Source organism: Linepithema humile, chromosome 4 (genome assembly GCF_040581485.1).
Source record: "Linepithema humile isolate Giens D197 chromosome 4, Lhum_UNIL_v1.0, whole genome shotgun sequence".
Classification (NCBI taxonomy): domain Eukaryota; kingdom Metazoa; phylum Arthropoda; class Insecta; order Hymenoptera; family Formicidae; genus Linepithema; species Linepithema humile.
This window is the reverse complement of record NC_090131.1, coordinates 14,363,733-14,379,864: the sequence shown is the minus strand read 5'-3', so window position 1 is coordinate 14,379,864 and position 16,132 is coordinate 14,363,733. Positions and strand designations below refer to the sequence as shown.

Below are 16,132 nucleotides of genomic sequence, written 5' to 3'. Positions count from 1 at the left end.
CCAAACTTTACGAATTATAAGATGCTGTGGCGTTATAACAAGGGTACCAAATTTAACAAATTATAAGACGCTGTGACATCATATGAATTATAGAGATCATACATATGTAGAAAGAACTATAAGTCTCTTGATATTTTTTGCAATAATAGCAGTTATTGCATTATACTTATAAAACATTCCAATGAATAAATGTATGCCACGATTCTTGATTATTTCTAATTATTTAAATCGGCAATATTCTCCACTCAAAAAAATGATCTCGCAATAATAGCTAAAATTTTCTAGGTGTAAAAAATTAACTAAAACAGATAAATGATTAGCAACTGTTGGGATATTGCATATGTAATTACTTAATCAGTTTAGATGACAGAAACAGAATATATATCTGTATTGTTTGTGAACTTTAAAAAGAAAGTTTCTCCAAAGCGCCTATCTATATAAGATCAATCACGTGTTAGATCATGCAATGAATAACATTTAGCAATGGTACCTAAATTTTTCAGAAGCTATTGCTAGAACATTACTGCTATAAATTCTATATGTGACAAACAATGTTTTCACAGATACGAAAAATAGTGATACATTCTTGTTGCGATATCTAGAAATCTAACTACATCAGCGAAATATTTTTTTGAGTGTCGTAATAAAAAATGTTGCTCACAGCATGAATTGAAAAACTGTAGTGTAAAATGATGATTAATATGTGTTTTAAAAATAATTTCGGATATTTTGTAATATCTTGCATGCATTTCGACAAATAAATATGCATGACGAAAATTGCGCTTATTGGAATAAAAACAAGAATTTAATATAACGCGATACGATTAAAGTATCTAAGATTAAATATACTTAAAAATATTCATAATTGTAAACATATTTATAAATATATTTACTTTTTGCGGTCAACTTTTCATTGAAAAAATGTCAAACAAGTTTGATCACTTTTAAATTTATAAGAATCATTTATCAAGCATTTTATAGTTAATTATAATTTAATCATTTCATTATAAAATGAGAGAAATTTATATCACATAAATAATTTTTAAGTCAAGTATTATAATATTTAACCGTATCTTTCTGCAATTGATATCAAATTTTAATGAACAAATTATACTGGAAGCATATAATTTCATTACAGCTAATGTCATTAAGAGGAACCAAAAGACCAAGCATGGACACACTTGAACAGCCATCAAGAACGACACAGCCACCACCTTTAATCTCGGATAAAGGTTGTTATTTTATATTGTATTAATAAATATAATTAAAAGTATTTATAATTAAGTTCTGGACTCGAAATCTTTTATATTAATTTTGAAAAAACAAACACTACTCATCAAACGTTTTATTAGTTATTTCGATAACAAGCTTCAGAACATTTTGTTTTATAAGAAAAATTTATACTGTGTCATATGTATACGTTCAATATTCTTTTTTATACGGCAACTACTTTAAGATAACATTATTATGCAATGTATACCAAATTATAAAAATTAAATCACTTTTTTCAAAATAATGATTAAATAACAAAAATTAAATCGTCCTTTCAATGTCATTACAGGATATTCATGCTCCTGCCCACCCTTTGAATGCATATGCACATTACAAACAAACGTACCGTCCTATCCGCAATCTCATCATCATCAGACAACGGTATACTCCCAACAATTGCCTCCCACAGATGGTCCCTACTGGCTGCAAGGCGCTCCACCGCTGGACAACACCGTTGGTTATTGTCTACGAAATCAGATTTCCCAAGAAGCTTCTTATGGTGATTTTCCACCTTTTACGGGTGACCTTTTCCAACCAGAAGAAATCTTTCAACTAGACCAACCTTTAAGACCGGACTTTCCAGCAAATTCCCAGGACAGCTCGCTCACCACCAACTTTACTCGACCTTGGCAGCGGCACCATTAAATACGAGGTGAAACAACAGAATCAAGATCAAGGTTATTGGAACCAGTTTCTCAGCGAAGACTCCAGCAGCAGTCATCTGAGCTTATCTCAGGAGGAAAAGCTCCATTTTGCCAACTTCGAGTCTGAAAAGATCTGCAATAGTTTCTCTTCGAGAAGGATGCACCATTATGTCCAAGAAAAGAATCAGAGTCAACCTGGAAATGACAGTCTATGTTACCAGAATTATTCTAGGTCGCAAAATCAAAAAGATTTCATCGAGGGGAGCGCGAAAAACGAACATGAACAATCTTACTGGTCTCAAGATCAACATAGTAACAGATTACATTTAGAAGGTTTTGAAATTAAAGAAGACTTATTGTCCTCACGTAGAGAGATTGAATGTTATAAAAATAGTTGTCAATCTTCTATGCTAAACAGAGCAGAGTACAATACATACCAGAGACCGAAGAGCGAGGATCTGCAAGATACAACTCATCGCAATTCTAATACTGAAGATAAGCCATATCCTTTTGATGAATATCATCAGATGTTCGAACACGGCGACACTAAGAGTCAGCCACACAATCACGCAGCTCATCAGAACTCAACCAGCATGAACTTGGACAACAGATTGCAGGGTGGTTATGGTAATCAAGAGACTCCAGAAATTGCAGAGAGGCTATTTCATAATTCCGGAGTGGTGGAAACATCGATCCAATCACAGAATAGTCCAGAGCCACTCTTTTATCCTAACAACGATCGTTGCCATTACACTTGCGAGATTCTCGAACGGATGCCTCAGATGATGAACACTGGAACAGTCCATGGGTCCGTCAATAATTATGGCGATCAAACTACCACCGACCTAGATCTGCCACCTTTCGTAGATTACACACTGGTCGGAATGTTGTGCAGCTCCATGGATGAGGATACGTCAAACATGTTACCAGGATGTCCCCAAGGCTCGCACACCTATATTCCTCATTAGAATATATTTGGTCGTTGTGCTCTACTCATTTGTATTATATAAATAAATATAAGACAGTTACATTTTCTCTTCAAGATAGTGGACTTGTTCATTCACCAGATATTTCCAAAGTTTTCTTTGAAACCGTGTGAGCTTTTCGAGCGCGGTATAGCTCGTCGGAATCCAGGTTCGGTCGGTTGGGGGTGTGTCAAAGAAAATGCGTTTAGTTAATGGTAAATTAGAAGACGTGTTTATTTAATTTAGTATGTTTGATGACTGTGTGTGTACATGCGATGCGAAAGAATTATTAAGCAACGGCTGAATAATTATTTGAGCTAGGTAAAATACATATGAAAGGATATATCGGTGAAATCAGTAACAGAATATCGGTGAAATAATTATTTGGCAATGGCGAAATAAATCTTGAGGCGGCGTGGAATAAATATAAAGCAGCGTGAACGTAAGCGAAGTATCGGCGGTAGCAGAATAATTATCTGAACAACGGTGAAATAATTATTTTAAAGCGGCGCAAAATAAAAGCGAAAACAACGTGAAAATAAATGTGAAATATTGGCAATAATGAGATAATTATTTGAGCGGCGGCGAAATAATTATTTAGTGTGACGTGAGGCGTCTTGGTGCGGTCGGTGAGAGCGCAAGCGCGGGCGATCGTGTCGCAACGGTTGGTACGATACGGAGCGCTGGTCGGTGAGTGCGTTCGTAGTATCGCGAGTCTGTTCGATCGTAGATCGATGCGGACTATTCGGCGGCGCGGATTAGTCGACGTGGTTTTGCTTGCCGGACGGATTACGATTTTGAAATCCCGGCGAATAAACGCGGTATCAGGACTTAGGTTGCCGATTACGCTCGGCGGGAGTACGAGGATGCTCGTACGAAGGCGGAATCTTAGAACGGCGACTTAGCTTGGTATGCGGAAATGCCCGCAATACGAAGTTCGGTGGCCTAGAGGAGCCAAGTACGCTCGGCGGGTATACGAATAGATTTGTATGCGGGAATCAAGAATACCGAGGACGCTCGGCGGTACACGAGGATACTCGTGTGCTGGCACAGGTATACGAAAAACCGAGTATGCTCGGTTGAGGACTACGAGGACACTCGTAGAGGAATGTTCGCTGTCTATCAGCGAACGGAGTCTGGTGAGAAGACGTTCAGCCGGGCCTCTTTTATACCCGGCTGGCGGCCGAATGATTTCGAATCGGCAAGCATCGGCGGTTTCGGCGGCGAGTCCCCCACAAAACGGAATTTCGGAACGGTCGGGTGTGGGGGATTTTCGGCGGTTGACCGCCGCTGTTTTTGATAGGAAATTTATCGGCGCGCGATGCGCCCTTGGTGGGCTACGGACGATGGACGGTCCGTAGCCGTAACGATGCAGCCCGATGCATCGTTACATCTTCAATCAGGATAAACACAGATTTTTAAAACTGAAGAGTTTACATCAACAGGAAGACCTGTAAATCAATATAGTTTGAAAAAAGTCATACAACTTATTTGTATCTATTTAGAAAAACTAAGCTCGATAAATTAAAATCATTATAAAGATAAGTTGCCTCTTCAAGTTTCTTTCCAAAAGTTTAACCTTGATAAATCAACGCCAATACTATTTATTTTCATCAAAAAAGTTTCTGGTTATTTTAGACAGCTTCTGCAACAGTAAATTTAATAATGGTATTATCCTGATATAAAATTTTATTATATTTCTTTTTATATTTTCTTCTTCAACAGATTGATTTCAAACATTATTGAATAAATCCAAATTCCAAATTTCCAATTAACTCTAATCACACAGCATTTTAATAAATAATATGCTTTTATTTTTATTTTCTTTGAAAAAAATATTAAGTAACAATATAGTTTGTTAAAATACCTTTTAAATATAATATGGCACATAATGCTTGCACATACATAATTATATACTTGTATTTACAATATTCTGTGTATTATCTTGTGCCACACAATGGATGTGAAAAGATTACATCAAAATTATACAAATGTGGAACCTTGAGATTTTCTGCAAAAATGATAATCAGTAACAACAAATAGCTACTTGTTAACATCATAAATTCACAGATTGCTTTTTATCAATTCCCAAAGCTGTAAATTAGATGCAAATTAGTATTATGGTATCACATAAAAAAATATTAATGTACATGTTATAGCAATATACCTTTTTCCTTTTAGAATATTCAACAATTATCAAATATAACTTTTATGCAGTATGAAAGCTAGAAGTTTTTGCCATTATACTTGCAATTCTCGATGAGTATAATCACTAATAATTATTATTATACATGTTTCTTCATAGAAATACATGGTAAGTATAGAAATAAAATCTAAAACATATAATAACTATTATTTTACATCACACAGCTTCCTAACCTTATATATCGCGAGCAAGTTTTCGATTACATAAAAATTATATTGCAACATTAATAAGTTTCAACTGCCGCGTATTGAAATAAGTCTAAAATATGCAATAATTGTTCATTTATAACGCATTATGAGTAAAATCTAACATTGCAAACCTATGCAAAAACATAATTTGTTCATAAACCGTCGATTACCGTAGCGCTTGATCGTGTTATGTCACGATACCATTATCGTTTATGTCAGAGCTCGGCGTTAGTCCCACATTTCGGCTCGATTCTTGAGACGACGCTTCCAGCATGGTGGAAAGAAACAAGGTGAGTTATTGCGCATAATGGCGGCAAAGAGTTGGGGGACTTGCTTGTCAACCAATCACAGGGGACCCATTTTATGCGCGCAAAATTCGAACGTTCACAGCTGATTAAAAAATCAAAACAGTATTGTAAATAAATAAATACTGCGACTATTACAATTTTTAATGCAACAGGTCGGCATACTGTCTACAAAGATAAAGTCACATAATATTACATATTACACCAAACTCTAAACAAATCTTTATATTATATATTCATTTATTACTTACACGACGGTCACATCGGTCTTTTCCAAATTTAAGAAAACTCTCTGCACGAACACTATATATTTTTTTAAGAGGAACACTGTATACACTTTATATACGTTAATAAAGCATGTCATCAGCCATCAGCCATACTGAATTTTCATGAAATGGGCCCCCTATGATTGGCTGTCCGCTCCCCACTACCTTTAGACTACTGCGCAACCACGAGAATAACTCACCTTGTTTCTTTCCACCATGGCCTCCAGCACTCCCACTACCGCGAGGTCGCTGGCGGCCGAGCCGCCGATAGCTTTGACTCAGGAGCGTCTGTGTAACAAATAGGATGATGATGAGCGGGCACCATTTTTGTCAATTTTACACTGAAGATGACCACATCCTTTATGCCGAAACGTTTGTAATAATTCTTTAATAAAATGAACTTTTGAGCAATTCTATCCGACTCCTGCTCTATTAGTTTGTTGTTTTCACTTTTATTATTTTAATAAGGAAGAGCAAAATCTTAATATTATTTGTATAAATTAAAAAGTTTTCTTATTAGTTTTTCTATAAATTCGTGGATATATAGAGTAAAAATTTGAAAAATGTAACGATAAAAGTAACTGTTAAATTCGTTACTCGTTACCAAAAAATGTAACAAAGTTACTTTTTTTCGTAAACAAAAAAATTTTCGTAAACAAAAACAAAAAAATTTGTAACGCCGTTATCAGAGAGAAGACTGAGAGTGGACATGCCCGCATTTTACGTGTTTCTGTGGGCTAGCGCCTCTATATGCACAAAACGTGCACATTGAACTACGTAGCCAATGTCCAAGAATCCCGTAGGTAATGTCCACGATCTTTTGGGTCTCTTCCGTGCTACGTTCACGACTTTTTGGTTCTGATATGTGCTATATCTACAAAGTGTCGATAATGCATACTTGTAAAACATGATTATGTATATCAATCAGATTTGAAATAATACACACGTATTGTAAATACATGTATTGTATTTACTTTTGCATTTACAGTTTATTTAGCAAAAGATCAGTTATTTTCAATAACCTGTGTAATTTGAAAATGTACATTTAAATTATTTTAATAAATTACTTCTATAATTTTGTGTGTGTGTGCGTGCGTGCGTGCGTGTGTGTAAATAAAGTATTGCATTTTTGTTAATATTTAAAAAGATGATAAACTCTTATAGATATTTCATACAGTAATGACCAATAACTTATTTTAAATATTAAAAGCCAGGGTTGGGCGTTTACACGTAAACTATAATAGATGCAAAAACACTCGTATATTAAACACGAATGCAAGCTAGACAGTAAAAACAATCTTTTCATCTATAATTTGAGAGGACTATAGTCATGAATCGTCGCAAGCAAGTGTGCAAATTGTGCACCGCACAAAGTTTCATTTAACAATTAAGTTTTAAAATTTAATTCTATATTCTTAACACTACACATACACACAATTTTGTATGCTTGTTCTAGAAGACTTTAATTTCTTCTAAAACAAATATTGTATATCAATTAAAAAGAACCGTGTCATAAAACTTGAAACTATATTGGTCGGATCGAATACTTGTTTATTTTTTAAAATATGACTACCCTAAAAATCGCCTTTTTAAAAAATTGTGTATTTACCAATCCTTTACCCATACAACAATTCGACGTTCGATGGATGTCTATAGGACGTCCCACTCGACATGTACGGACGTCCAGATGACGTACCAGACATGTTCCGAGAACGTTCAGTAGATGTCATTTGTACGTACAATGTACCGCCCTTAGACGTCCTCTGTACGTCCTTAGTACATCCTTTGTACATCTTTAGAACGCCGTCGTATGTCGTTGGTACGTCGTTAGTACGTCATTATCGTGACGTTACTACGTCTTCTATACGTCCTTAGTACGTTATTGTTGTATTTTATTTAGTAAAATATATTTTCATGTCAGTAAAAATAGTGTAATTAAAAGTAAACAAATATTTTATAATAATGACAAAAACAAAATTAAAACGCGCATATTTGTTTACATTTTATACTATTTTTACTGACATAAATCATTTTTCAAAAAAAAACGTCCGTAAGAAATCCATTATGTTACGTTACAACGATGCACTAATGCCGTACTACGAAAATATGTTGTTTAAGTATGGGTATATACTTGTACTTAAATGCATACAAGTATAAATAACGGACACCAATGCAATTAAACTATAAAATACTTTTTTTATTTTAATTGAAACACAATATAATACAATATAACACAATATAATTTAAATAGAATTTAAATTTTTTATTATGAAACGCATTACACATTCTTCTCCTGTTTTTTTAGGCGATCTGTCGCTCGCCGGAACCAATCAATTATTGTTGTTTCGATCGCACGATCGTCGATCTTTTTGTATCGGTGTTTCACAGCCTCTGTAAAAGAAATAGTGACTATATTACAATTACGTACAATTATGTACCTGGGCATAATAATATTGCACGTTATACATTATATATATATATATATATATATACAGGGTGTCTGGCAATAATCGCCCCACCGGTCATATACAGGTAGAGGAGGTCAAATCGAGTAGAAAAGTCCTTTACCATTTTTTAATTTTCATAATAAGTACTGAGTAATTAACGAAAAAAGATCGGCGAATCCGCGCGAGTAAAGCGCGCGCGGTGAGAAGGACGTCCCACTGCTACGCGATCACTAGGACACAAGGATCTAGCGTTACGCGCCGCTCGTATGTTGCCATTGTCATTTGTAGAGCGCTCCTCCCAACGCTTCATCGCGCGCCTAGTGATCGCATAGCAGTGGGATGTCCTTCTCGCTGCGCGCGCTTTACTTGCACGGATTCACCAATCTTTTTTCGTTAATTACTTAGTACTTATTACAAAAATCAAAAAATGGTAAAGGACTTTTCTACTCGATTTGACCTCCTCTACCTGTATATGACCGGTGGAGCGATTATTGCCAGACACCCTGTATATATATATATATATATAAATATACATATATATATATTTTTATTTTATGAATATATTTAATAATCATATATACATATATTTTGTAATTGCATGTAAATTAAATTATGATTAGTCAAAAATTAATTCTGATTATAAAAAATAAAAAATTTTGAAAAATCTGAATTTTTATTTATTTTATTTAATTTAATTTTTATAAATTTCACTTACATCTATTTGTTAAAATGTATTAATTTTTGATTGTTTATTTAAAAAAAACAAATTGTTAATAAATTCAACATTTTTGTATAATGCATTTAATTTTTACGGAATGAATTGTAAAGTATTGTAAAATATTAATAAATTATTACTAAAAATGTACAGTTTATTTTTAAATTATAATGTAATCAATGTAATTTGTTATTATTTTAATTTATTTAATTATTTACTATTTACAAAACTTTAATTTATTTGAATAAATTATATCATATTTTTATTACATGATTTAAAACGTACAATTTATTTTTTATTGACATATTTTTAATAAATCCAATTAAAAATCGATTTAATTTTTATAAAAATAATTTCTATTTCTTCAATTTTCTTAAATAAAATATATAATATTTAAATAGCTGATTTTTAATCCTCAATAAAACATAAATAAAAGTTCTTATATAATCAATTAAATTCAGTTTATTTTTATATAATTAATTTCAATTTATTTAAATAAAATTTATGACATTTATAATTGATTATTATTGTTATGTATTTAATTTTTATTAAAATAAATTTGCAATTTTTAAGTAATCCAATTTTTGTATTTTTAATTGATTATTTTAAAATGTTAAAAATATTATATTAAAAATTTTTTGTATTATTAAATTTTTTTATTTTCAACTTTTTATTAAGTATATATATATATATTAAATATTTTTATTATATATGATTATATATATGTATAATACACTAATAATATAATATAGTATATATGTAAAGAAAGTACGGGGTACTTCCTTTTTAATTATCCCGCGCACGCTTACGGCGCGCAGGGAAAATAGGCTTCTACACACACAAGGAGAGAGGGAGAAAAGTAAGAAAGAGGAGTAGGAGAGAAGTAACCACGTGTAAGGAGTAATATATAAAAGTGACGAGTGTAAAGACTGTAATTGGGGAAAAGACAGAGTGAATAATTGACATTTAATGTCGTTTCTCTTTTTACAGGTAAGCTCAATAAATAGTTGTAAGTAAGAACAAGAATAAGATGTGTAAAATAAAAGAAATGCTCTTTTTACAGGAGAAACTCAGTGGTGTTATTGTTCCTGTCTTTACCTAATTAGTATTTAGTAGAGAGAATAAAAAACTCTTATAAAACGACATTATCGTCAAGAAAAGCAGGACTATGGAAAAATTAAGATTCGATTTTGTTGTGAAAGCAGCAGGGGATGGGAAAACCAATGCAATTACCCTAACCTCAATTGGAACACAGGAAAACAAGAACTTCATTATGCCGGCAGAACACCAAGCAATGAATTTACACACAATTCTGGAAAAAACAAAAGCTTATGACAGAATAAGAAATACGCTTAAAAAAAGGCACCAGAAGAGAGGAATATGGATAACTCTCACAGAAGATTTGAGAAAAACATACCTGGATGAAGAAGAAAATATAATGTTTAATGAATATTATTTAGAAGAAGCTGAGGGAGAAATATTAGAAAAGAAAGACACCGAAGTCACAGAAGACGCTATGACTAAATTACTAGAAAAACTCATAAACCAACAGCAAAACTATGAACGCCAAAACCTACAAAAAATATCAGAAAAATTTATATTGGAAAAATACTCAACAAAAAGTACCAATGCATATTAATGGGTACAAGACTTTGAGAAGGAATGTCACCGCTTTGAGATAATACAAGATAGAAAAAAAATTGAAATTTTTAAACTATTTCTAGAGAAATCTTGCCTAGATTGGTACAGCAGCATGATGATAAAACTATCTATGGACTCAGAGTGGGAAAAGTGGAGAAAAAGTTTTATTGAAACTTACGCAAATAAAGGATGGAGCCAAATTAGATACGCAATATCATATAGATACCAAACAGGCGCACTGCTAGAATATGCAGTGAAGAAAGAAAAGCTTCTATTAGAGGTAAGGAAAACTATTGATACTGGTACATTAATAGATCTAGGGCCGGTTGTTCCAATTTCTTGGTAAATTTACCTATCAATTATCTATTAGGTAAATATCAGAAAGTGTTGTTCCATTTGTTGGTAAGATTTACCTACGGGTTAAATTGTTATTACCAAAAGGTAATTTTACTCGGTACTCAAACCACCGAGTAAAGTCTCTGTTAGTAGGTAGAGTGATGATTTTAGGTTATGTTTTACGTATTGCTTTATGATTACATATTGGGAATATTACGTCCTGTGTGTTTCACTTACGAAAATGGCTTTAGATATATATGCGGAACTTTTTGAATATGAGGAGGATTTTTGCGAGGAAAATTATGAGATTTTGATCCGCATCCGCAAACCATATACTGTTCGGCCACGACCAGATCTTTTAAATATGTATGATAAAAATGAATTCATTGCACGCTTTAGATTGTGTAAAGAAACAGTTCTCAGAATAGTTGATCTTATTCGTGATAGAATACAAACAAGAACAATGAGGTAAATGCAATAAAAATAAAATAAAGTAGAATATTTATTATTATTTATATTTATGTATTTTTATTTATTTTTATTTATTTTATTTATTTTATTATTATTATTTATAATTATTATTATTTATTATTTATTTATTATTATTTTATTATCATATGTATAATTGATGCAATATTAATAATACAATTATAATGAAAAACTTTTATTGTTTTGGTTTTTTAGGAATAATGCTATAACACCATTGCATCAGTTATTATTGACCTTGCGTTTCTATGCAACTGGAACTTTTCAGATTAGTATAGCTGATTTTGCAGGAATTCATAAATCTACTGCGTGTAGAATTATAAAAAAAGTAACAATAGCTCTGGCTTCTGAATGTCATCGTTACATACGTTTTCCAGAAAACACAGAAAGAATACGTCAACAGTTTTATAATATTGCTAAATTTCCACGTGTCATTGGTGCAATAGATTGCACTCATGTTAAAATTCAGTCACCAGGTACATTAAGTAAATCATGGAATTTAGATGTTTAAATTTATATTTTATTGTTAAATAAATTATTAAACATATTTTCATAATTTGTTCAGGCGGAGAAGAAGCAGAAGTTTTCCGAAATAGAAAAGGTTTCTTTAGCATTAATGTGCAAGCCGTATGTAACAGTGAACTACAATTTCAAGACATTGTGTCACGATGGCCTGGTTCAACTCATGATGCTACAATTTTTAATGCTAGTCGTTTACATGCCAGATTTGTTGAGGGTGAAATACAAGATGGAATCTTACTAGGAGATAATGGATATCCTTGCACTAAATTTTTAATGACTCCTTTATTGCAAACACATAATCGTGCTGAAGAATTGTATAATGAGTCACAAATACGCACTCGAAATGTTATTGAACGTGCCTTTGGTGTATGGAAACGTAGATTTCCTATATTAGCAATAGGCATGAGATTGTCCATAGTCACTATTCAAGCTATTATAATTGCAACAGCAGTATTGCATAACATTGCTCGTCAAATGCACGATCCCGATCCACCAGTTAATTTAGATATAGAACAATTAATTGAAACATTAGAAAATGATGAAAATGAAATAGCGGCATTAAATAATGTTCGAGGTGATACTGCAAGACGAGTATTAATTGACACATATTTCAGAAGGTTTGTAATGTTGTTTAAATTTTATTTAAAGAAAAATATTTTTATTATATTTTACTTTTTTTTCAGATTACAATAAATCCAACACTTATCTTGATCTTGTCATACACTGTCAGTTTTTTTCATTCGATAATATGTTGATATATATATCAATATAAAATTAATAAAAAATAACGTATAACATTTATTAAACTTTTATGATATTTATATTATTTGTACTGTATTGTTTATACATATATAAGATACATATATATATTTTTTTAATATATGTAATTTATAATACATAAATAAATTAAAAACATAAAAAAATATTTGAAATGTGTTCGCATAAAATAATTAACCTTTTTATTAAACATTTATCGCAGAAACTGCTCTGATTTTGTATAACAATATAATCTTTTTTTATAAACTTAACTCTCTTTTTTATGAACTTAACTTTCTAACTTTTTAATAAACTTTTTGGATTATGCGTCAGTCTTTGAAAAAAGTAATATATTTTATAACACTTATTGTTAGTGTAAGTATAACTATAAAATCTTAACTAAAATCTTTTCAGTTAGATAAGCTATAAATTACAAGACTGCTATTTATAGCAAATGTCAAAATGCAAAATCTCTTTGGCAACAACTTATAAGTGATTATATAAAAATATAATCTTTTTTTATGAACTTAACTCTTTTTTTTTTATAAACTTAACTTTTTTTTAATGAGCGTTTTAGATTATGCGTCAGTGTCTTTTGAAGAGTATAATATATATTTTATAAAAATAATATTTTATAAGAGTATAACTATAAAATCTTAATTATAAAATATCTTAATTATAAAATCTTTTTAGTTAGATAATCTATAAATTACAAGGTTGCTATTTATAGCATTTACTTATAGCATTTAATTATTAATTGCATTTACCTTATTGTTCTTCTTTGTATTCTATCACAAATAAAATCAATTATTTTGAGAACTCTTTCTTTATACAACCTAAAGTGTGCAATGAATTCATTTCCATCAAACATATTTAAAAGATCTGGTCATAACCGAACCGAATATGATTTGCGAATGCGGATCAAAATCTCATAATCTTCCAAATAAAAATCCTCATATTTAAAAAGTTCCGCATATATATCCAAAGCCATTTCCGCAAGTGAAACAAACAGAACGTAATATTTCCACTAATTATAAAGGGTAATCATAAAGCAATATGTAAAACAATCTAAAATCATCACTCTATCTACTAACAGAGACCTTACTGTATATATATAATATAATATATATGCTATTTATAGCAGCCTTGTAAGTTGTTGTTTTTTAATCTCCACTTCTAGTTCTTTAAGTTGTATCTCTAATTTTACAAATTTTAATTTTTCTTTACTTATTTCCAATTCTATTTGTAAAATCTCTTCTTGCGTATTGTTATTTCTTTCTTTAATTTGTATATCTGTCTCTAAAGCTGTTTTTTGCAATTGCACTAATTCTTCTTTTGCGTTTGCTAAATTGATAATATCAGTTTTTATAATTGATTTTGATGCATTCCCATTTTCAGTCTTAAGTTCCTTGCTAACTTTTTTTCTCAGAATATCAACGCCGGTTTTGGCTGATTTTGTACACTTTTCTGTTGAATTGGAGGTTGTTCTCGAAACGTATTTTTTCACATTTTTTAAATCAAGTACGCTTTTTATCTGTAAATTTATAAAACATTTAAAATATAATTAAAAATATAAACATTATTGTAAAGTTAATAGATGTGATCTTACATTATTATCATCAATATCGTATGTTTTTATTTTTTTTACATGTGCGCTTGAATGTGTATTAAAAACGTCTTCTAAAGGTAATCGCTTTTTATTTGTATATTTTGTATCATCTTCTACATCACTGAAATAGGCTGCGTTTTCTGTCTATAAGTGTACAAATAAATTAGTTATTAAAATAAAAATATAATTAGATATATTCAAAAAAGTCCATATCTTACTTTATCTTCATCATTAACTTCATCTACATTAAGTGTTTCATATATCCATTCAAATTGATCATCAGTATCTTGAGTTTGAGATTCATCATTTATATTGTCTTTTATAACAACTGTTTCTGCTAAAGAGGTTTTGCGTTTTGACATTTGTTTATCTGAAACATATATACATATGAACATTATAAAATAATAACAAAGTATAAATTGTATACATATATAAAATTAATACCTGCTAATATTCTATCAGAATCAAAAACGGAAGGCAATCCTTGAATAGTGGACGGTAAAAAAGATAAAAGAATTTCTTCAGCAAAAGTAAGTGGTTGTATATTTGCAGGTCCACCGCCAGTTTTAAATGTTTCCATTTTATTTCTTGATAATTTTTTCTTTAAGTTCTTTTTCATATCTTCGTATTTTGTTTTTACGCTTTTTTTCTTTCGATAAGTTTCTCCACAGCAAGAATTTAATTCATCTGTGATTTTAGACCAACATTCATCTTTGTCTCGCCATGTAGTACTATCAGTTTTTTTGCATTCGATGATATGTTGATATTTTTTTACAAGTTCTATTAAAGTAATAATCTCACTAGCTGTAAAATTAACGCTTCTACCTTCTTTAACAGATTCTTCCATTTTTAATATAACTGTAAAAATAACTTATTTTTATATATATTACATTACTGTAATATTTTAGATAACACTAAATATACATATATGTGAATAAATATCCAACTTACACTTTTTTGCATATTTATCAGATATACCACAATTCGATAGATAGATTAAAATGATTAACACAACCTCACTTTTTAATGATATGAAGTTAGCAATATACAAACCGGAAGCGCATTTTCATACTTACCGACGAGGTAACTACCTAATAGATATTTTATCATGGAACAACATGTTGAATTAAACCTGGCGGTAAACTAATAGGTAAATTTTATCTACAGGGTAGCCACCTTTCAGGTCAGTATGATTTTACCTAGAAGTTAGAACAACCGGCCCCTAATAGCTGCAGGTTTACCAAATTTCATAGCAGACAGGATTGACAGAGAGTCATTACAAGAAACTGAAGACTTGTTTAATGAGATAGGAAAACTAGAGCTAAGGCACTAGATATGTAGGTATTCTCATCCGCCATTTTGGTTCCTATTAGATGGAGAATTATAGCGTATACAGGGTGACACTTAAAGACTGCCCACTAAGTACATAGCGTTATTCCTTGCCAAAAAATGAGTCAAAAAAAGTCCTGAATCATTTTTAATAATTGACGTGTTACACATGTACGCTATACTATACTATATACGCTATAATTCTCCATCTAGTAGGAATCAAAATGGCGGATAAGAATACCTACATATCTAGTGCCTTACTAGAGCACATGACTGAAAAAAGAAAATTTGGAGAAAAAAAAAATTATAACCAAAATGGAAATAAAATCACAAGAACACCATGTAAAATCTGTGAAAAAAATAACAAAGGCTCACGTTATCACCCCGAAGCACTATGCTGGTTTAAACCGAAAAATAATAAAGAAAAAAAAAAAATGAAAAAATA

At 31.1% G+C, this 16,132-nt stretch overlaps 2 protein-coding genes and 1 pseudogene across 3 annotated transcripts; 2 read left to right on the top strand and 1 right to left on the bottom strand.

Annotated features, from left to right (window-relative positions):
* The first annotated feature begins 1,057 nt into the window (after positions 1–1,057).
* Positions 1,058–4,259, top strand: LOC136999612 (uncharacterized; annotated as a pseudogene).
* A 6,697-nt stretch (positions 4,260–10,956) lies between these two features.
* On the top strand, positions 10,957–12,918 carry LOC136999733 (putative nuclease HARBI1). Its single transcript, XM_067354361.1, has 4 exons — positions 10,957–11,453; positions 11,670–11,947; positions 12,037–12,610; positions 12,677–12,918. Exons 1-4 carry the CDS (start codon positions 11,179–11,181, stop codon positions 12,684–12,686), a joined length of 1,137 nt encoding a protein of 378 aa, XP_067210462.1. The 5' UTR covers positions 10,957–11,178; the 3' UTR covers positions 12,687–12,918.
* Positions 12,919–13,551: 633 nt separating this feature from the next.
* On the bottom strand, positions 13,552–15,579 carry LOC105667923 (myb/SANT-like DNA-binding domain-containing protein 3). 2 transcript variants are annotated; one of them, XM_067354359.1, is made up of 5 exons: positions 15,435–15,579; positions 14,803–15,216; positions 14,577–14,728; positions 14,359–14,502; positions 13,552–14,283 (listed from the first exon to the last, which is right to left on the bottom strand). In XM_067354359.1, exons 1-5 carry the CDS (start codon positions 15,466–15,468, stop codon positions 13,885–13,887), a joined length of 1,143 nt encoding a protein of 380 aa, XP_067210460.1. In that variant the 5' UTR covers positions 15,469–15,579; the 3' UTR covers positions 13,552–13,884. The 2 variants fall into 2 exon arrangements, with proteins under 2 accessions (XP_067210460.1, XP_067210461.1); XM_067354360.1 differs by having other exon boundaries at positions 15,310–15,527.
* Positions 15,580–16,132: the final 553 nt, after the last annotated feature.

Coding starts and splice junctions, on each gene's coding strand:
- LOC136999733 (XM_067354361.1), top strand. CDS start 11,179: ATGATTACATATTGGGAATATTACGTCCTGTGTGTTTCACTTACGAAA. Junction 11,454..11,669: donor ATACAAACAAGAACAATGAG/GTAAATGCAATA, acceptor TTGGTTTTTTAG/GAATAATGCTATAACACCAT. Junction 11,948..12,036: donor TGTTAAAATTCAGTCACCAG/GTACATTAAGTA, acceptor TAATTTGTTCAG/GCGGAGAAGAAGCAGAAGTT.
- LOC105667923 (XM_067354359.1), bottom strand. CDS start 15,468: ATGATAAAATATCTATTAGGTAGTTACCTCGTCG. Junction 14,729..14,802: donor TTCTGATAGAATATTAGCAG/GTATTAATTTTA, acceptor TATATGTTTCAG/ATAAACAAATGTCAAAACGC. Junction 14,503..14,576: donor AAGTTAATGATGAAGATAAA/GTAAGATATGGA, acceptor GTACACTTATAG/ACAGAAAACGCAGCCTATTT.